Here is a 21820-nt window from a genome sequence, read left to right as displayed (position 1 = left end):
TCCATGGATACCAGGAAGTGGGTTAAACAGGGTACACTACTGCCTACACAAGCCAGAAAAGACATACTTTGTGGGATGCCTATCCAGGGCACGAAGCTCCCGTTCCACCACATCCCAAAGATGCTCTATTGGGTTGAGATCTGGTGACTGTGGGGGCCATTTCAGTACAGTGAACTCATTGTCATGTTCAAGAAACCAATTTGAAATGATCTGAGCTTTGTGACATGGTGCATTATCCTGCTGGAAGTAGCCATCAGAGGATGGGTACATGGTGTTCATGAAGGGATGGACATGGTCAGAAACAATGCTCAGGTAGGCTGTGTTATTTAAACGATGCCCAATTCGATCTAAGGGGCCTAAAGTATGCCAAGAAAACACCCTCCACACCATTACACCACCACCACCAGCCTGCACAGTGGTAACAAGGCATGATGGATCCATGTTCTCATTCTGTTTACGCCAAATTCTGACTCTACCATCTGAATGTCTCAACAGAAATCGAGACTCATCAGACTAGGCAACATTCTTCCAGTCTTCAACTGTCCAATTTTGGTGAGCTCGTGCAAATTGTAGCCTCTTTTTTCCTATTTGTAGTGGAGATGAGTGGTACCCGGTGAGGTCTTCTGCTGTTGTAGCCCATCCGCCTCAAGGTTGTGCGTGTTGTGGCTTCACAAATGCTTTGATGCATACCTCGGTTGTAACGAGTGGTTATTTCTGTCAAAGTTGCTCTTCTATCAGGTCTCCTCTGACCTCTAGCATCAACAAGGCATCAACAAGATGTTTTTCCCTTTTCACACCATTCTTTGTAAACCCTAGAAATGGTTGTGCGTGAAAATCCCAGTAACTGAGCAGATTGTGAAATACTCAGACCGGCCCGTCTGGCACCAACAACCATGCCACACTCAAAATTGCTTAAATCACCTTTCTTTCCCATTCTGATATTCAGTTTGGAGTTCAGGAGATTGTCTTGACCAGGACCACACCCCTAAATGCATTGAAGCAACTGCCATGTGATTGGTTGATTAGATAATTGCATTAATGAGAAACTGAACAGGTGTTCCTAATAATCCTTTAGGTGAGTGTATATATACAGTGGATATAAAAAGTCTACACACCCCTGTTAAAATGCCAGGTTCTTGTGATGTAAAAGAATGAGACAAAGATAAATCATGGCAGAACTCTTTCCACTTAATGTGACCTTTAACGTGAACAATTCAGTTAAAAAACTAACTGAAATCTTTGAGGGGGAAAAATAAAAGACTCACAATAACCTGGTTGCATAAGTGTGCACACCCTTAAACTAATACTTTGTTGAAGCACCTTTTGATTTTATTACAGCACTCAGTCTTTTTGGGTAGGAGTCTATTGGCATGGCACATCTTTACGTGGCAATATTTGCCCACTCTTCTTTGCAAAAGCGCTCCAAATCTGTCAGATTACGAGGACATCTCATGTGCACAGCCCTCTTCAGATCAACCCACAGATGTTCAATTGGATTCAGGTCTAGGCTCTGGCCGGGCTATTCCAAAATGTCAATGTTCTACTTTATTCCAAAATTGCCTGGTATTTGGAACTGTTCATAATTCCCTCCACCCTGACTAAGGCCCCGGTTCCAGCTGAAGAAAATAGCCCAATTGAACAGCCCCATTTCAGTTAGGTATTCAATTGAATTGTTCACATTTTAGGTCACATTGAAAGTGGAAAACGTCACAAAGACATGGAATTTTCACAGGGGTGTATAGAGAGAGAGGGGGGGGGGGGTGTCTTTTCGGACTTGGGTAGGCAGTGTACAGTACCCTGTGTTAACCCACTTCCTGGTATCCTTGCAGACACTGACAGATTGTGACATATGTAAGTGCACTAAAATGCTTTTTCCAATCATGTATTTTAAGTACACTAACAAATAGACGGGTCAGTTTTAACACTCTTAAATATACTTTTTGATAAGTTCTACTAACCTGCCTAACCTATATACTTTTTGATCAAAACCAGCAAGAACGTTAGAGAACAACATTCCAAAACCCCCACAACACAAACCTGAATATAACTAATTACATTTTACCCCTAGCCTTCACCCTAGCCTTTCTCACCTTCTCAACCACTCAGACACCCAATCTTTCTTCCTCTTTCTTTCAATCTCTTTCTTTTCCATGTACCTGAATAACATTCACTAATATACAGAATTACACATCTCAAATACAATGACCAGATCCAACCTCCCTCCAAACACAGTCACAGACACACTTTGCATTGCAAGCATGACATGGGGTGTTGGTATTTGATGAGCCCAAAAACGTTGTTCCACGTGGAAATCAAATAAGAAGCCCACTTCCAGAACCAGCATCTTAACACCTCCTTCAGCAACTCCCTAAGGCCCCCCCTCAACACCTCCCCCAGGACCTCGTAAACACCTCTCTTGGGTTCTCCTCAACACCTCTCACTGGTTTTCCTCGACACCTCCTTTGGGCCCTCCTCAACACCTCCCTCAGGTCTTCCTCAACATGCTAGAACCACACAGACACACACTTGCTGCCTGCTTGCCTGCCAGTGCAGTTGCTAGGCAACACATGATTGCCAGGGCATTCCGTAGAGTCTGTGAATGGGGGAACGTTCCAGGAGGAAAACACCTGCATGGCTCAGAAAGTCATAGATCCTCACTTCAGTCCTCCTTGACTACCTGACCTCACCATAACCCTGTAGCTTAATGACAGTGCATGTCTTTACGAAGAGCTCTAATGACCTGTGTCATAAATGGCATCCTACTCCCTAGTGTACTTGCCTGTTGGGGGTCTCTGCACCACACAGCCATGCCAACAATGTATTTTAAAAGCATTTCCCACAACATTTGTGGAGATCATGTTCACAGTAATTGATCTATTCCAGAGCTGCCTGTGGGTTGCTGGGATCTAAGAGCTACACAATGTTGGCGCCACTACACCCCAGGTTAATTCCCAAAGTGTGTCATATCCAGACAGGACCGGGAGGATGAAAAGGTGTTGTGTATTTTAGCGTCCCATTACAAAGGGCTAGAGGAGGGAGTACCAACTCAACATTACTTGTCTTATTGAGCTCTTGGTACTCCCTTAGGCTATTCAGGCGCCAGCAACTGAGGTTGTTGATCCATTTCCTTTGACCCGCTGATTCTGCTAACTCCCGGGTTGTGAGAGTAGTGTGAAAAGAAAAGAGAACGGCTCTGCAGGGCATGTATCAGAGGATGCGGGTCCCGATCTTCAACTCTCCCAAGCCCATTAGGCGTTGCTGTGATGAGACAATGTCGTAACTACACTGGAATACCGTGACACTTGAGAGAAAAAAGGAGGATAAACCAAACCAGGAAAAGTATGTCACAGTGCACGGTGCTACACAGCTCCTTGCAGTGAATCCTGCCTAAAATCAGCTGCTCCCCCTCCCACCCCCCCCTTCAATCCATTACAGTAACCTCCAATAACCTCAGTGTACCCCCTTCAAACTAAAGCCACACCCAGCCTCCACCACTACTGTCGCCGAGGCAGTCAGCTCCTGATATCTCCTGATAGTCAGTCATAAAAGAGGCTTTGTTGTCCACAAGCACAGGCTGCAGGGAAAATTCTAGCATTTCTCAATACAGTGGACTTCCTCCACCGACACAAACACACACATTCTCCTGTTTGCTCTTTATCCAGGGATGGGCCGTGAACTCAGGTGAACTGACATAACATCTGAGAGGAAACTAGGGGCCATCTTGGGAGTGTCTAGCCAATAACAACCTCAGTGCCAAAATGCATAACTCCTAAGTCTCTTATAAACCTTATCTTATCTCCCTCATCACTTTAAATACATTGATTTATCGAGATAACCATCTCTCCACCATCTTTCCATGTTTCTCTTTGTCTCACCATTTACATCATCTTAACTTTTTAACTGCCAATCAATCAATATCTCCTGACAACTGCGGAACACTCACTGTTTATTACCGTGGCAACAACAGCTTGGCCAAGTTGTCAGCATTCCCATGATGCCAAGCAACCAGAGTCACTACAAACCCTGTTCGGCCAAGTTCCCCCTACAAATTCATCTAAAGTTTGTTTTGCCTTGCCATCTAGATTGGTTAATGACAGAGTTTAGGGAAAGTAATCTGATTCCAGATCTGTGCCTAAGGCCATTTGACCTGTAAACAAAGCTTGTGACAACACTAGAAGTTGCTCGTATAAATCTAGGGTTCATTCAATGAACTTGAATAGCAAGAAATCGACATTTGTGCCTCTGTGAAGTAATGAAGCGGTTGTTATTGATGAGGTTGAGACATGGGATGACTCCCCAATAGGCCCATGCCTTCTGAGCAAAGGAAGTGCACTTTATAGGGAACAGGATGCCATCTAGGGTTCAGCCATGGAAGTCTGAGCAGCCTGGAGGCTTTGATGTCTCAGCTGGACAGGCTGTTGGCAGAGCCTGTAGACAAGGCTTTGTCTCAACTACAACCATGGAGACAGACCCCTGGAGAACATCACCCAGCCTCCTCACTAACCACAAATCTAGCCAACTCAACTGTCCTTCCTCCTCTCCAACATGTTTGTTCCTCAGTCACTTGCTTTGTCTCTGTCTCTCGCTGTCTTTCTCTTGGTGTCTCTGTCTCTCAATGTCTTTCTCTTGGTGTCTCTGTCTCTCAATGTCTTTCTCTTGGTGTCTCTGTCTCTCGCTGTCTTTCTCTTGGTGTCTCTGTCTCTCGCTGTCTTTCTCTTGGTGTCTCTGTCTCTCGCTGTCTTTCTCTTGGTGTTTCTGTTTCTCGCTGCCTTTCTCTTGGTGTCTCTGTCTCTCGCTGTCTTTCTCTTGGTATCTCTGTCTCTCGCTGTCTTTCTCTTGGTGTTTCTGTCTCTCGCTATCTTTCTCTTGGTGTCTCTGTCTCTCAATGTCTTTCTCTTGGTGTCTCTGTCTCTTGCTGTCTTTCTCTTGGTGTTTCTGTCTCTCGCTGTCTTTCTCTTGGTGTTTCTGTCTCTCGCTGTCTTTCTCTTGGTGTCTTTTTTCTTGCTCTCTCTCACGCGGTGTCTCTCTCTCTCCATCTCACCTGTTGTCTGTATCTGAAGGATCCTGTTGTAGACTCCGTCTGACAGATCAATCACAGCTCTGCTGGCCTGGATCATCTGTAGGCAGAGTAAACAAGAGCCCTCTATTACACAAATAACATAAGTGTCAGTAATGCGTAACAAATGGGCTAAAAATAACAATCACTTCATTAATAACCCAAGAGAGATTAAGAAAGCTCCTCTGATTAACTTAACACTTCCAGCTGCAATGTCCGCTGGGACGTGACCCCACTTTGTGAGTCTGATGTTTGACAAATGAGGATGAACAAATGAGTGCTCCTATAGGTCGGTCCAGATCTACCACACACACACACACATACACACATACACACACTTCTCCCCAGGCATCCAAATCAAGCGTGAGATCCGCTTAGCAAATTGATATTCAAATGTATGCTAATGTAATTCATGGCCAGGATGAGCTCCCCTCACCCTGATCCATCATGGATGAGGATGCATTCTTAAGTGCGCACAGACACACACACGCAGGCATGTGCACACATACACACACACACATGCGCGCTCATGTACATATACACACACACACACACATATATACATGCAAACATGCTCACACATGCACTGACATGTACACACATTTAGACATGCATATAAGTAAACACATTCAGACTCATTTCTCACCTGGTCCGCTCTTCTTGTTTGGCATTGAAAAATGACCTACACCTATCACAGGGCCACATTTTCGAAAGAAGCAGTTATCTGCTGTGTTCCGAAGTTTTCACTGAAAGCAACTAAGTGATAGTGTGTCATTGGCAAATCTCTCTCACACACACACACACTCACACACTCACACACACACACTATTCAATCTGGTTTGTGGGCGTTTGCAATCACTTATTTTCTTTACTTTAACTGTGTTTTTCTCCTTCATTTCCTGATATCCAATTCATGACTATGGCCCTGCTTCATCATAGCAACATCCCAATGCACTCAGGACAGGTAATGTTGAGATGTGTCATCCGAAGCACATCCAATGCAGTTCTGGTTCTTATGTTGCTCGCCAAACATGCAAATATATCCTGTCATCTTTTGCCTGCTGATAAGGAATGCTCTCATTGGCCATCTACCACGACATTGGACATCTACCAGCCCCCCCCTCCGAAGCAATCACTTTTTAATCAATCAGTAATCAATTTAAAACCTTCGTGGATTTCCTCTGGGGCACAGCTAAAGGTGACAGCTATGGAACACGGGAGAACAGAACATAACAGAGATGTAATGTCATCGAACATCTTACATAACAGCAACACTGTTACACAATGACCTAGAAAAAGCTCTGAACATAAATCACCGCTCTGTAGATTGTAAAATTAAAACCACAGCCATCTGAACAGCTGCCGAAGCATGATCAATTACACTGGAATGGATGAACCAGATAGGCTGGGAGACTCAGAGAGAGAGGGACAAACACACACACACAGAAAGACAGACACTGAGAGACACAGACAGTGAGTACCAAATAGCTCAAATGGTACAACACGGCTATTAAAACACTAGGGTTGGTTCTTTGAATTTCCACAGGGGGCTTCTGTGGAAACGTTCTCTAACCACTGTATTCTCTTTGATTAAAGGACTGTTTTATTGACACAGGACGCATGGGCAACAACTGACCACACCCCTTCTTCACTGTAATGAATACTGTTGAATGACCTGTATCGAGTCAGAGACTCCTCGGACGATTATGTTTGTAAGCGTTTGACGCGTCTCTCTTATTTGCAAATAATTCATAAAACTGTTAAATTGTGCCAAGAGAATTTCGTCTCTGTACTTCCTCATTAAAAGAGTTCTGATCGATGGAATTGCCATCACAACGTATGCGAATATTACTGTAAGTCACTCTGGATATTAGCATCTTCTAAATGACAAACTTTTTTATGTACAGTATATATAGAGAGAGAGATACCGAGAAAGGCGCACAGGGAAAAAGAGACAGACACAGTGAGAGAGAGTGAGAGAGAGAGAGACAGACAGTAACACACGACGAGTTAAGAAAGCTATTCATCAAGCTGGTCCTGGGGCTGACTTCACAAACCTGTTCTAGTAACACTGAATCATCAGGTCCAAAACAGCTCTAAACCAAATTCTATCCCAAAAGCAAAACGCAGCACTATCCCTCCCTAAATCAACAGTACACCATGGCAAACTATTTCACTATGGTTGTTGATCAAAACCTACAAAATACCTTGACTATGTACAGGCTCAGTGGGCACAGCCTTGCCATGCAGAAGGGTAGACACCACAGAACCTGGCTCTCTGCTGAGGAAAGGCTATGCGATCAACTGTGCCACAACAGAAACTGAAAGAGAGCTGCTTCCTCAGGTGTAGACAGCACAATATATGACAGCCTATGTGTTACAAGATGAGAAACAGTGATTCAATGTTGTAGTGTCAACCACCCCCACCAGCTTTCTATAGTTAGACACGTGATCTGTGGTAACGCTTTGCTTTGGCCATATGTTTACAAATGCTTAATAGAAATTGAATTGCGAGGGGACAGAGAGAGAAAAGGTGAAAGCGTGAGGGAGGGACAGAGAGAACAGGAGGTTCGGAAAAGGGCAAAGACATTTGTTTTTACCATTTCGTAGGTGGAGACCACCTTGCGTAGGACTTCTGGCAGGGGCCCCTGGGGCTCCATGGTTGGGTACTGATCCCTCAGCTCAAACAGTAGCAGGGGGGCCCCATCGGCCCCCGCCACGCGGGAGCCCAGGGCCAACACACACTGCATGAGGTTGGCCGCCGCTGACACGCCACACAGCTCTCGGAAGACATCCACTGAGCTCTACAGGGACAGAGAAGGGGCGGGGTTCATGTATCATACACATTAATGTACACTGTATAAAACACGCATGACCACACACATGCCTAACTCTAACCGTAGTCCAAAAAACCTAACCCTATCCCCTAAAAAAAATTACATCCGCAAACCTATTAAAAAGCTTACCCTAAAGCTAACGTTTAAGCCCATGGTAGCCTTTTTTCCCAAAATGGATGCACAGAAATGGTTGAACCACAGTTCGGGGGCATTTATATTGTGAAACCATTTCACACACACTCATTATTAAGTACAGTGTTCTCAGCAGCATGCTGTAATCATTTAGTGATTGGAGCTACTGAGAGCATAATCATGGACTGTGTGACTTGGTTTCCTGGGATACCGTCACTGAGAGAACATCTGATTGAATTAGAGAAGCTTTATTAGGAGATATGGAAAGAGACAACCACAAATCGACCGTATCACTGCCATACTATTAAATGAATGGATATCACGGGCATTCAACAGCCAAACTCTAAATCAAACAGCTGTATTTAACGAGTGACATTTACAACGAGGCTGATCCAATCTCCTCGTGATTTTATTGTGCTCTCAGCATTTACCTGTTTAGGAGTCTACGAGCGTGGTGTGTGTGTGTGTGTGTATGTTTGTGCCTGTGAGTGTGTATCTGAGAGTGTGCTCATGTCTGTACCGTCTGTTTGAATTAGTGCCTTAGTCTTCTAAATCAGTGCCACATCATGGCCTGCCTGTGAGGCTGGGATGACTCATGGCTTGAATCCCAGTCACCTAGCCTAAACAGATCACAAGAACTTAACATCTGTTAAAAAGCCAGACTAAATCCTTACAGAGACCATAAACACAACCTGCCGGTCTAAAGCAGACCTTTGCTGAGGCTAATTAGCCAGCAGAGAAAGCAATAAACCTTCTCTCCCAGGACCCTTCAGTCCAAACCTGCTGATGAGGGCCTGATGACCACGTCGGACTTCTTCATTTCGGAGTCATAACTTTGTGATCACTGGAATTGGACACTGGGCCGTTATGAGTTAAACATGATCCGCTGTGAATGCTGGAATCCAGCTTGGCCTTTAGTGTGAAAATAGCGTATTATCTGCGTATTCTTCCCATCTCCTCACCTGCATGTTCTCCCTCAGATCCGTGGCTTCCTTCAGTGGAAGGGTGGCCATTTTGAAAACCTCATCCACTGCTTTGACCCCGAGGTCCCTGAGCGCAGCGTACTGCCTCCCTCGCTTCCCCTTCCGTACAGACAGCCCACGCTTGTGAGGCTTTCCCCCTCCTCTACGGTTGGTGATGGCCACATGGACAAAGAGCTGGGCATGCAGGAGGTCCTCCCCCGTCATAGACTGTAATGGTAGGTGCCGGTAGCCTGGCTGTAGGCACTCCAAGGGAATAGTGTACTGACCTGTGGTAAAACGGGGGAGATTACAAATGACATTTATATTAATGACCATGACAAGACTGAAGTGTCCTTTTTCTTAATTAATGAGCAATGACCTTCAATTGACTGATAGATTGTGTTAATATCATGAGTCGGCTCGTACAACCACCTAAACAAAAAGCCGACCGGACTATGGACTAACAATCAGTGCAGGGCTGACCTTTGACCTCCTCCCACTACTGACCTATGAACTCGTCCCCTATGAAGTCGTCATCCAGCACGACGAAGCGCACCATGGCCAGCTCGGGCAGGTTGACCTGGAACTCAAAGCTCTCGTCGAAAATGGGGTTGTCACCGTTGTGCATCACGGTGCGTGTGCGGCGCTCAGCGCAGTCAGCAGGGATACCGTGGACCTCCACGTAAACGTATGGGTCCACCACGTCACCTTTAGCTCCAGAACCCCTGGGACGGGGCAAGTTCTGACCACTGATCACCTGCGTGGACGTATGGATTTGTTGACTGACTGATTTTGATGTTCACGTCACTTATTTTAATTCAGAGAGAGGAGAACTGTCCTGGACAACTGAAAGAATAGCATTCAACATAAAAAACGAGTTTAGAGGGCCTATAGAAACTCTACACTCCTTGGACCTTTTTCAGATTTTGTGGTGTCGATATTGCCTGGATTTAAATGAAAGTGTCCCCCTCATCTTCGCCCCAAAGCTCCACACATTGAGCATAAATTCCTCGTTGTTGCTTGATTGAGATTTCAATTCTGAGTTGACTATGTATTCCAAAACTAAACTACTATATATTAAAAATACAAAATGATTACCTCAGGTGTAACCAATCAAAACCACACACCAAGTTAATGGCCCTCCGTCTGTGTTAAACTGTAATGCTTTACATATTTTCAGGATGAATGAAGCAATTTCTGTAGTTTCCGCTGTTAAGCAATGAATTGCAAAGCAAATGCTCAATCATGAGCACCAACAAGCTTTAAAAGAACCAAGACACCAAGGTGGGTATAAAACCTTTATAAGCCCTTGAATAGCCCTTGAACTGTCGCAGAGCAGGCTGTCACTCCAAACGTGATGACTGAGCAAAAGTTTGAGACTGACGAGAAAGGTTACCAGGAGGCCAATGGCTCTTGTGTGAAAGTGTGTGGAACTGGGAAGTTCCCCTTTCAACAACCCAACGCTATAGTTGAGTGATTGGGGAATAAAAAGGTAAATATCCTTGAGTGGCCCGGACCCAGCCTTGACATGAATCCTAACTAATGTTTTTGGCAACACTCCCCAAGGTACACGAAAGAGCTTGAACAGTTTTAGAAAGAAGGATGGTCAAATATTGCCTAATCTACGTGTTTCAATGTGCCCAAGGTGCTTCGATTAAGTATTAACTAATGGGGGTGAAGACCTATGATATGAAAAAGTTTTGTATTTTTCACACAAAAAAAAAGCCCCTTAAAGATGTGGTATATGGTGTGTGAAGAAGTGGGGGGAATCCTAATTTAAACGCTTTAAACTCTTGAGGCAATGACACAACAACGTGAAAAAGTTTCAAGAGGGTGTAGACTTTCTATAGACACTGTATTTTTCACCAGCACTTCTTCACCTTAACATGGAGCAGCTGAGGTGACACACCCGGCACAGAGTCTCTTGTATCGGCGCTGAAATACGACACCTCCTGTCGCATGATGGCTGGCCTCAACACGTAACCACAATTCCCATTCTGCCGGAACCAAGCCATGTTTAGATCCATCATTAGCCCCGGGGTCTGGTAGTTCATAGCTACAATCTGGCAACCACACTTCCACAGATACTGCGGGTTCATGTTGCTAGAGTCGACGCGCATTGGGTCGGGGTAGACCCGTGACAGAAAGCGCTTGTTGTAGTTCACAAAGTCTCCCGGGCTCTCGCTGGTGCAGCACAAGGCCACCACCTCGTTGAACGAGCAGAGCTCCCAGGGCTTCTGGGTCGAAAAAGACACCTGGAAGTCTTTGAAGCGCACCGACTTGCACAAAGTTACCAAGTCCGAGAGCTCCTTCAAGAGCTGAAACCGTTTAGGAGCGGCAGGAGGGGTGGCTGGTTTCACAGCACCGGTACCAGCCCCAGCACCTTTCTGACCACCTTCACCCCCTCCTACTCCTCCACTGAAACTGGCTTTCATCTCTGCCCCCTCATCTTCATCGGTCACATCCCCCTCCGTTCCTCCGCATGCTTCCTTCAGCTTCTGCCCCTTCAACAGGATCTTGCCTCGCAAGTCAAAGGGCGATGGCAGGTAGCCTTCCCCTCCGCTGACAGGCTCTGTGTACAACCTGTCGCCCAGTATTGTCCTGAGGTGCTGCAGCATGACTCTCTGCTGGCCGAGGGAGCAATGATTCTCCACGCACAGTATTAGCGGATACTCTGACGCCACGAACGCGAAACGCTCTATCACGTCCAGGACACAGCGAAATACGACCGACGAGGTGAGGCTGTGACCGGTGTGAACCACGGGTTCGTCGTCAGGGCCATCCCACACGTCAACCTCCACGCACCTGCAGCCCATCTTTAAAGCTCGGACGTAGCCATTGACGTCGGAGGGCCCGTTGACCTGGTCCTCGATGAGGTAGGTGTTGTGGGAGGAGTTGATGAAGTAGTGGGATAATGGCTGGTTCATGTCCTGGCACACCTGGTTGTGCTCGGGGTCAAACAGGTGACACCTCAGGGAAGTGAGGTAGCTGGTGAAACCGTCCAATGAGAGACAGCCTTGGCGACGGCCCTCCTCCGATGGCTCGTGGGATTGGATGAGCTCCAGACTCATGTCTTCTGTCACCTAAATACGGAAGGTGAAAGAGAACAGAGAGATCGGCATCTCTTGAAGAGTAAGTAAAAACCTTCCACTAGTATAAATTAAACATTAAAGACAGGGTTTTCCCTCTCCCATCCTTACCTGAGCCACACCCTGTTCAGCCTCCAGAAACCTCATCAGATCCTTGGTATCAAGAAACTCCTTGTTGCTAGAGAACTGCACCAGCAGGAAATAGATCTCTGGACGGGTGCAAAGGTCATGGAAAACCTCAACAAATTCCTCTTTGGTGACCCTGATCTCTCGTCCTCCTCTTCGGATGTCTTTGTTGCCATGTCCCACCACCTCAGTTCTAGTACCAGCCCCATCTCCAGTTTCAGCTTCATGTCCAGCACTAACACTATTCCCCATCATATTCCCATCCCCAACCTTCTCCTCATCCCCAGAGCCGATCCCAGCTCCAGTTACATGTGAAGCCCCAGCCTCTGCTTCTGGTCCAGCCATGGCCACGTCAGTTCCTGCCCCAGTCGTCCTCTCCTTGTTCCGATGGAGCTCCTTAAACCTCTGTTCCACTTTCCCATTTTTCACACCAGGGTTAACCTTCCTGATCAGCCCCACAGCTGACCGCAAACATATCCCCTCCTCTTCTCCACACGGTCCATCTGAAACATCCACCGAGGAGAACATCTCTGTGAGCCAGGCGAGCCGAAGGCTGTCGTGACTGCTGGCAATCATATCCAAGGCATGTTTCCCATACAGCATCATGTACCTAGAAGAGACAAAGAAGTCAAACAGAAAGACTGTCATCGTTCGAGAGGATAAAAACGCAAAGCATTACCGTTAAATGGTGAATTAATGAAAATGTTATAATGAAAAACGAAACAGTAATTTATAAGGTGATTTGGATATATTCGTTGGACAGCTTGCAGTCATTTCAGTTTTGACCAGAGTAACATAGATATTAATGTTGGGGTTGTACATTTTGGTAGATAATCACAGTAATGACAGTCAGTGCCTCAGTGGTCACCCAGATATTAGCTACACTAGCATCTGTTAGCTAGTGGCAGTGCAGCATACAGGAGTTGAACACACGACCTGGATGTTGACCCACTCCCTTTATTTATTTGTTCCTTATTATTTAATCCAACAGTGTCTTAAAGCATCAAACAACTTTGGTTTATTAAAATGCATAGGGTGTGCATTCGGTAACTAACAAAAAGTTGTTAGTAACGTTGCCATCGTAGTAAAACAGCTGCCCATCAAAGATCTTGTGTTGCCCCGTGAAAGGAGACAAACAACTTTGGCTCGTCATCATGCATCCCTAAGGCAGGAACACCAGCTAATTGGCACATCACTCTGACATCCAGATGGTAACCAATTTTCACCCCTCACCCATCAAAACAAAAACCGCTTATTTAAATTTGCACCTGGTTGGTGTCGCCAGTTACACAGCGATATTTGTCCTATTTCACACATAATTATGCCTGTGTAATTTGGAAATGTGTTGACTGCATATCCCAATCTCCCTGGGGCGGGGTCGCAACCAGGAGATCAGCCCTTATTGACGGCAACCCTGGAGCAATTACGGTTAACTGATTTTCTCAAGGCCTGAACAAAAGATTTTGTCTGGCCCAATGTTCTTGACCACTAAGATACCTGTCGCCCAGCTAATTACGTAGTTAGCTTAGCAATCGGGTGGGAAGTCTGTATTCAGAGAGAGACAATAGCTTTATCTCTTTCACCTTTCACTTCCATTGTCTAACTAAGAGTTCCGATTGGTTGTCAGTCCTGATCTACATGCCAGCAATACATGGAGGACATCCTGGTATCCTACCTCAGGCCGGTGACCCAGATATTTGCGACCTCTGCAGAATTCGCCACCAGATCCAGAGATTCATAGGTCTCTCCATAGATGATAGAGAAGGCACAGTCTTCAGAGATCTGGTCGTAGACACCATTGGTCCTAAAGGTCTCTGTGTTTCGGCCAGTGCGGACCTAAATCGACACAATGAAACATCCAATCAAAAGACTTAAAGAGTCAATTGTTTACGATTGTTTTTTATTGCCGTTTCATTCAATAACTGAATGTTCCATTTGGCTCCAAGACATTCAGGTATTCCAACTGAAAAATATAGTACAGCATTTAAAGTATAGCAGACCATCCAATTACATGTTCTAGTTTAGTGCATATACTTTTATGGCATCCCCCAGCCAGGGCACTTATCAACTCTAACATCCCTGTCTGTTCCTACCTCTTTGATGGAAGGGATGGCAATGCAGGCTTTGCCCAACTCCTTCTTAGACGGCTCCCATCGCAGGGCCTGCAAATCAGACTCTAGCAGGAAGTAGCGTTGGTAGACCCGCGAGTTGGAGCGCACCTTTCTCAGCTCAGTACCCTCCACCTGGAGGCAGCCAGCTCAGGTCAAACATTCACAAACCTCCATCATATTCACTAGGAAGCATTACGTGATGAATTGCATCCAGTGAAAACAAACACTCCTTTTGTTAATCCATTTCGAAACATTTTGCTAGTGCGCAATAATGGACATGACACAGGTCTATTTCAGTTAGTTATTTTAATGTAAAGAACTGAAACCAGAACATGGCTGCAAGCATGAGACTGGTGTAGTAACTTGTTCCTAACTAGTGAGTGACTATTGTAATAGCTACAGTGTGACTAGTTGTTTTAATTAATTTAGAAGTAGTGTGTAAACGGAGATATTTCTCACCATAGAGCTGATGCAGTCAGCAGCACTGCTGATCTTCCTCTCTGTGAGACTGCTACTGAAGGAGACCGTCTTCTTCCTCTCACGACCAGCACGAGAACCATCCTACACAGAGTTAGGGAGGGAAAGAGGAAAGAGGGACCGAGGGAGGGAGAGACAGAGGACGAGGAATGGAGAACAAGAGGGAGTGATGACGGAGGGAGGAAGAAAGATGGACAGAGACAGAAGGACAGTGGAAGGGTAAAAGGGAGGAAGAGAGGAAAAGATGGAGGGAGAGGATGACAAACAATAGGTGATAATTGGAAAAGTAAGAAGTAGAGTAGAGAAGATGGAAAAGGAGAGGGGGAGAAAGACATATTTATTATTGCAGATTAACCTTTCCACCCAAACCACCACAAGCTCATTTTACTCATATCATGTAAATTGCAGTGTGACTTTGACCTTCACCAATAACCCATTAATCAAACACTGATGGATTTTGTGAATTCTAATTATGTTCTTCCTTGATAACTGGCCACTGAATCAGGCCGGAGTTTTAAATCAATGCTTCACTCTATCGACCAATCAAAAGGGGAGAGAGAGAGAGAGAGAGACAGAGCTAGTGGGATAGAGGGATACAGGGGTGGTAAAGAGAGTGAATGAGTGGGAGAGGGAATGAGAGAATAAAAAACAGACAGAGGGAAGAGGGGCGGTAGAGAATATGAGAGAGAAGGTAATCCAATCAAATTAGCAAACATTAAAAGGTGCCTTTGACGTGACCAATTAGAATCTTGGCGCTCTTATCATGCAGCCTAGACAATACCCAAATGAAATATAGAATCAATGTAGAATCAATCAAAACCCACAAACACCAATGAATAAAAGCCCCATCAATGGATCTCCCTCCACATCAACCTTGTTCAAAAGCTCTAGATAAAAGTGTGTGCTAAATGAGTGTGTCATATCGTCAAGGTTGACTGCACGGATCAAAGAAAAAATTTCATTGGTTAGTCAAGCATGATTAAGAAACTCTCATTTCACTGTTCAACTGTTAACAGCAGGACAGTTAGGTAAAGAGAAAAAATTGAGGACAACAAGATGGAAGAAGAGAAATACATTCTTAGTATGCTAACAACTGTAAAACTGCAAAGGGCCGCAGTGTTTTCTCAGGGGAATATGAATAAATGTGTGAACAAAAAATACCACAAATTACTAAATGGTTTCCCTTAGCGAAGAGGAGACCAGTCCGGGGATAGTCGCTGTTATCAATGGCCTGTTCTTCACTAAAGCTGCCCCAGAAATGCTCCTGATTAGCCATCATTAAGAAAAAGACTGTCACATCAGTCATAATGTTGTCTGACCCTGCCTGCACCAGTCTTGTTTGTCCCACACCATGCCCATTGCACAGGAACAGAAAGGGTTACATCCAACAACCAAGAGTCAAAGAGGGTAAGGGCCTGGTGAGGGTAAGGGGCTGGAGAGGGTAAGGGGCTGGTGAGGGTAAGGGGCTGGTGAGGGTAAGGGGCTGGTGAGGGTAAGGGGCTGGAGAGGGTAAGGGGATGGTGAGGGAAATATACAAAATATGATGTTGGTGTGTTTTAAATGTATTTTCCTTCAAACAACGTTCTCCCAACCGGTATCAATATGAACAACAGATCCTCATTCCTCCTATGTTCATTACCTTAGTCTCATCTCCTATCTTCAAAATGTTCTAGATCTTTTCGGTATTCCATCTTCCATCTTTTTCAATTTTTTCTGGTTCTTGGAAGAGAAAGGGTGGGTTTCCCTTTCCTCTATTGTTTCTTTTAGAATACAATAGTTGTAAACTGGTTACACGTGAAAACACAAACACGCTGTGATAGCAATTCCCATTACAACACACACACACACACACAAGCAAACAAGCTTGGGAGCATACACACACAGGTAAACACAAACAAACATTTCAGACATTTCGCTGCCAAAATGTGGCACTAAATCCAAAACAAGCTGAAACGTGTCTGTCTGAACTCTCTGGGCCCATCACTCCCATTTGCACATAAAGGGTTTGTGTGAAAATCCCACGACATAGTATATATGCCCTCCAAATGCAGTCAATTACTGACTGGGAGGACCTTTATATTCAATGAAAGTCTGCATAAGGCAGTAAAAACCTCTCATCTTAGCTCTGAAGCCAAAAAACAGGAAGCTGTTGGAATGGGTTGTCAGACAAAGAACAACTTCCTGTGTTTGGCAGGGGCAACACAGGAAGATCTGAATTGAAGAGACAAGCTCCAAACTCAAAAAAATTTATCCCAAATTGCACCCTATTCCATACCTAGTGCAATGATCTTCACCAGAGACCAGGGAGCAAACACATATTGTGATAAATAATAACAGAGGGACTCATAGAAAAACAGAGGTTAAGGTTCCAATGGAAAGGGGAGCGATGAGGAAGAAGTAGACAGTGTTGTAAAAACTCAAATGAGTACTCAAATGAATACTCAAATGAAAAGTTGGGAAGCTGCGTAAAATGCAAATTAAAACAGAATTCAATGATATGCAAATCATTTATCCCTATATTTTATTGAGAACAGTACAAAGACAACATATCAAGTGTTGAAACTGAGAAATGTTATTGTTTTTGAAAACATACATGCCCACTTTAAATTTGATGCCAGCAACACTTTAAAAAAAATTGGGACGGGAATGTTTACCACTGTGTTGCATCACCTCATCTTTCAATAACACTCTGTGAGCGTTTGGGAACTGAGGAGCTCAAGCGCTGTAGTTTTGAACGTGAAATGTTTTCCCATTCTTGCTTGATACAGGACTTCAGCTGCTCAACAGTTCAGGGTCTCCTTTGACGCATTTCTCATTTGCACCAAATGTTTTCAATGGGTGACAGGTCTGGACTACAGGCAGCCCAGTTTAGCACCCAGACTATTTTACGATGGAGCCATGCTGTTGTAATACGTGCAAAATGTGTTTTGGCGTTTTCTTGCTGAAATAAGCAATGCCTTCCCTGAAAAAGATGTTGTCTGGACGGCGGCATATGTTGTTATTTTATGCAGCATTAATGGTGCCTTCAAAGATGTGCAAGTCATCCATACCATGTGGACTAATGCACCCCCATACCATAACCAATGCTGGGTTTTGAACTGTGCACTGATAAGAATGTCCAGTGGTGGGGTTTCCTTAAAAGTAGGGAAGTAGTAGAAGAATTTCCCATGCTGGAGCTGTTACCAGTCAGGATTCTAACTGTCCTTGACTGTTGATAGTTCCTTTGCGGTTCTTCTTCAAGAAAAGTTTCGACATAAAGCAGCTTTGGAGTGTTGAGTAATTAAAGACTGTAGTCTTTAACATTCATAAGAGGTGTAAAGATAACTAGGCCTATGAAACAGGGGTATTTGGCGCAGAGGAAGCTGTATGGTCCCCTCTCCTCTTTAGTCCGGAGAAGACGGTGTCCACAAGTCCCAAAAATAATTTCACATGTTGATTCGTCAGACCACAGGACAGTTTTCCATTTCGTAGGCAAATGTTCCACTATTTGCCAACGCAGTCTTTTCCAGAGGGGTGAACCACTCCCCTTCCTCAGTTCTGACAGACCCATCTTCTCTGGAATGATCTTTCAATACCCAGTTACTGACCTGTTGCCAATTGACATAATTAGTTGTGTTATATTCCACCAGGTTTAGTTTTTTAACATTAAAACACTTTTCCAGTCTTTTGTTGTCCCTACTTTTTCTGAAAGGAGTTGCCAGCATCAAATTTAAAGTGGGCATTACAACGAAAGTTTTGGCACACAGACAGATTTGCATACTGTTGAACAGTCAATGGACTTCGGATGCGCTCAGAGAGGGAACTGGAAAAAAGCAGTCAAACTGGTTTCTAGGAAATCTCTGACGTCCAACTTCAGTGCTTTCAAGAAAATCTCGGATCTTCAGGTCAAAGATGTCAAGTCTCTAGGATGATGACCAAGTTTCTGACTTGTAATTCCAAACTGGAAGATGAGTTCCCAGTCTTCACTGACGTCAAAGATTGGAGATTTCCCTGAAGCCAGTTCGTTGGCATTTTTTCAGTACTTGCCCTCTAATCAGGGACTGATTTAGATCTAGGACACCAGGTTGGTGACATTAATTATCAGGCAGATGACAAAGTGTCGAGGACTCGGTAGGATAAGATATGAATACCGCTGCTCTAAAAGCAACCATTCTGAATCCTTCCAGCAGCATTCCTAAAAACAGGTTGTCTGCATACATGCCGGTGTGTGACGGATATATGCCTGCATCCAGGAGATATGCTGTCCCTCACCCCGTCATATGACTACAATATGTTCAATATGCTGTCCCTCACCCTGTCATATGACTACAATATGTTCAATATGCTGTCCCTCACCCCGTCATATGACTACAATATGTTCAATATGCTGTCCCTCACCCCGTCATATGACTACAATATGTTCAATATGCTGTCCCTCAACCCCGTCATATGTCTACACAGTGTTCAATATGCTGTCCCTCACCCCGTCATATGTCTACACAGTGTTCAATATGCTGTCCCTCACCCCGTCATATGTCTACACAGTGTTCAATATGCTGTCCCTCAACCCATCATATGACTACAATATGTTCAATATGCTGTCCCTCACCCCATCATATGACTACAATATGTTCAATATGCTGTCCCTCAACCCCGTCATATGTCTACACAGTGTTCAATATGCTGTCCCTCACCCCGTCATATGTCTACACAGTGTTCAATATGCTGTCCCACACCCCGTCATATGACTACAATATGTTCAATATGCTGTCCCTCACCCCGTCATATGACTACAATATGTTCAATATGCTGTCCCTCAACCCCGTCATATGTCTACACAGTGTTCAATATGCTGTCCCTCACCCCGTCATATGACTACAATATGTTCAATATGCTGTCCCTCACCCTGTCGTGTGACTACAATATGTTCAATATGCTGTCCCTCAACCCCGTCATATGTCTACACAGTGTTCAATATGCTTTCCCTCAACCCCATCATATGTATATATACATGGTGTTCAAGCTGTGGTCTCTGAACAAGAGTGTGTAATCAACACCCAGCCAGAAAGAGTCTAATTACAGATCACTCCAGTCAGCAGAATTAAGATGTAGGTCAGCTGCTTTGATACACTCCCAATTAAGAAATAGAGAAAAGAGATTGGGAGATGGATTGGGAGAGTTGAAACTCTCAATTGGGTTACGGCTCCTAACTTCAAAGAGACTTTGCTTAACATACCAGCAGGTCCCACAGGTAAAAACAAACGGTCCTCCGTGATCACTGGGTTAAAAACCCCAACTCACACATATGACTAGACCAATAGACAGGGTGGCTAACAAAAAGACAGGGGATTCTACAGAACCAACTCTGATCATGTTGTCCCACTTGTGTGTGTGTGTGTGTGTGTGTGTGTATGTGTGTGTCCTGCATGTGTTTATGCATCCACGTGTATTTTATGTGTGTGGGACAGGAAGTCACCGTTACAACAGGGAGGAGAAACAGGAAGTACGAATTGGTCATGCCATTCCTGTAGCAACAATATAATTTAACGCCCACACAAATCTACAGCCACTTGTCAATTAAAGTCAATGCAAGCCACTCTCCAAGTGGTTACCAGAAGAGTATCTCGTTCTCTACAAGTCTGAGAGGTATAGGATGACATGCTGGTTCGGTATGAGAATAATTTGCATTTTAAAAGGCGGACATGAAAAGGTCATTGCAAGGAAAAAGAATAAGATATCTAAGCACAGTTCAAGCAGAAAAACGTCACAGGCCTAACCCCCATGCAGGCCATCAAACCCACTGAAACCATCCAGAGGCCCATGTGTGCAGGCCCAGGGAATCTCTTTTTTTATTTAGGCGTGATCAAAGTATTAAAATGTAGTGAGTTCATGGATGAGGAGGCTGTTGATTGTTCTCACGCACGTATCTGCGCACACACACAACACACTAAATGTTTTACATTTTTGTCCTTTAGCTGATGTTCTTATTCAGAGCAATGTACAGTGCCTTTTAGTTCCCCACATTTTATTGTGCTTTTTATCATCAATCTACACACAGTACCCCAGAATGAAAAAGCAGAAACGTGTTTTAGACATTTGTGCCAATTCATTGAAAATGAAAAACTGAATTATCTAATCTAAATAAGTATTCAAACCATTAATTCCGTACTTTGTAGAAGCGCCTTTGGCAGCGATCACAGCTTAAAGTCTTCTTAGGTATGTCTCTACCAGCTTAACACACCCGGATTTGGGCAGTTTCTCCCATTCTTCCTTGTGGATCCTCTCAAGCTCTGTCAGATCGAATGAGGCGCATCATCAAAGACACACTAGCATTGTCTTGGCTGTGTGCTTCAGGTCGTTGTCATGTTGAAAGATGTTTGTTCACCTCACTCTCAGGTCATGTGCACTCTGGATCATGTTTTCTTCAAGAACATCTATGTTTTTACTCGGTTCATCCTTCCCTCAATCCTGACTAGACTGCCAGTACCTGCTGCTGAGAAGCAGCCCCATAGCATGATACTCCCACCAGAATGCTTCACTGCAGGGAAGGTATTAGCCAGGTGACCAGTAGTACATTGTTTTCATCAGAGGTTGACATTCAGGCCTAATAGTTCGATTTTGGTGTCATCAAACAAGACAATCGTTTTCCTGATGCTCTGAGTCCTTTAAGTGCTGTTTTGCAAACTCCAGGTGGCATGTCATATGCCTTTTCCTCAGGAGTGACAGTGAGGTTTGTGACCTAATACAGACAGCTGTGTGCCTTTCTAAATCATGTCCAATCAATTGAATTTGCAACAAGTAAACTTAAAGTTCTACAGACACCTCAACGATGATCATAGGACACACGACGCATCTGTTTTCAATTTGGAGCTTGATGGCAATGGGTCTGAATACTTATGTACATGAGACCTTTCAGTTTTTCATTGTCAATAAATTGGCACAGATTTTTACAAAAAAAAATTTGCAATTATATTATTTAATAAATTAGTCTTTAACACAACAAAATGTGGAGAAAGTGAAGGGGTCTGAATACTTTCCGAATGCACCGTAA

General features: G+C 44.4%; 1 protein-coding gene across 2 annotated transcripts in view; it reads right to left on the bottom strand.

Annotated features, from left to right (window-relative positions):
- The window catches only part of LOC105023629 (inactive phospholipase C-like protein 2), a 29568-nt gene that overhangs the window by 3305 nt on the left and 4443 nt on the right, over nucleotides 1-21820 (bottom strand). For both annotated transcript variants that reach the window (XM_010892982.5, XM_010892981.5), the window contains exons 2-10: nucleotides 14773-14874; nucleotides 14296-14445; nucleotides 13878-14038; nucleotides 12188-12812; nucleotides 10868-12070; nucleotides 9495-9744; nucleotides 8988-9274; nucleotides 7657-7860; nucleotides 5042-5117 (exon numbers count right to left, since the gene is read on the bottom strand). In XM_010892982.5, coding sequence (XP_010891284.1) covers nucleotides 5042-5117; nucleotides 7657-7860; nucleotides 8988-9274; nucleotides 9495-9744; nucleotides 10868-12070; nucleotides 12188-12812; nucleotides 13878-14038; nucleotides 14296-14445; nucleotides 14773-14874 — 3058 coding nt within the window. The remainder of the gene's footprint in view (nucleotides 1-5041; nucleotides 5118-7656; nucleotides 7861-8987; nucleotides 9275-9494; nucleotides 9745-10867; nucleotides 12071-12187; nucleotides 12813-13877; nucleotides 14039-14295; nucleotides 14446-14772; nucleotides 14875-21820) is intronic.

The sequence above is a fragment of the Esox lucius genome, chromosome 10 (assembly GCF_011004845.1).
Source record: "Esox lucius isolate fEsoLuc1 chromosome 10, fEsoLuc1.pri, whole genome shotgun sequence".
Classification (NCBI taxonomy): domain Eukaryota; kingdom Metazoa; phylum Chordata; class Actinopteri; order Esociformes; family Esocidae; genus Esox; species Esox lucius.
Note: the sequence above shows the minus strand (reverse complement) of the source record. Positions and strands in the feature narration are given on the sequence as shown.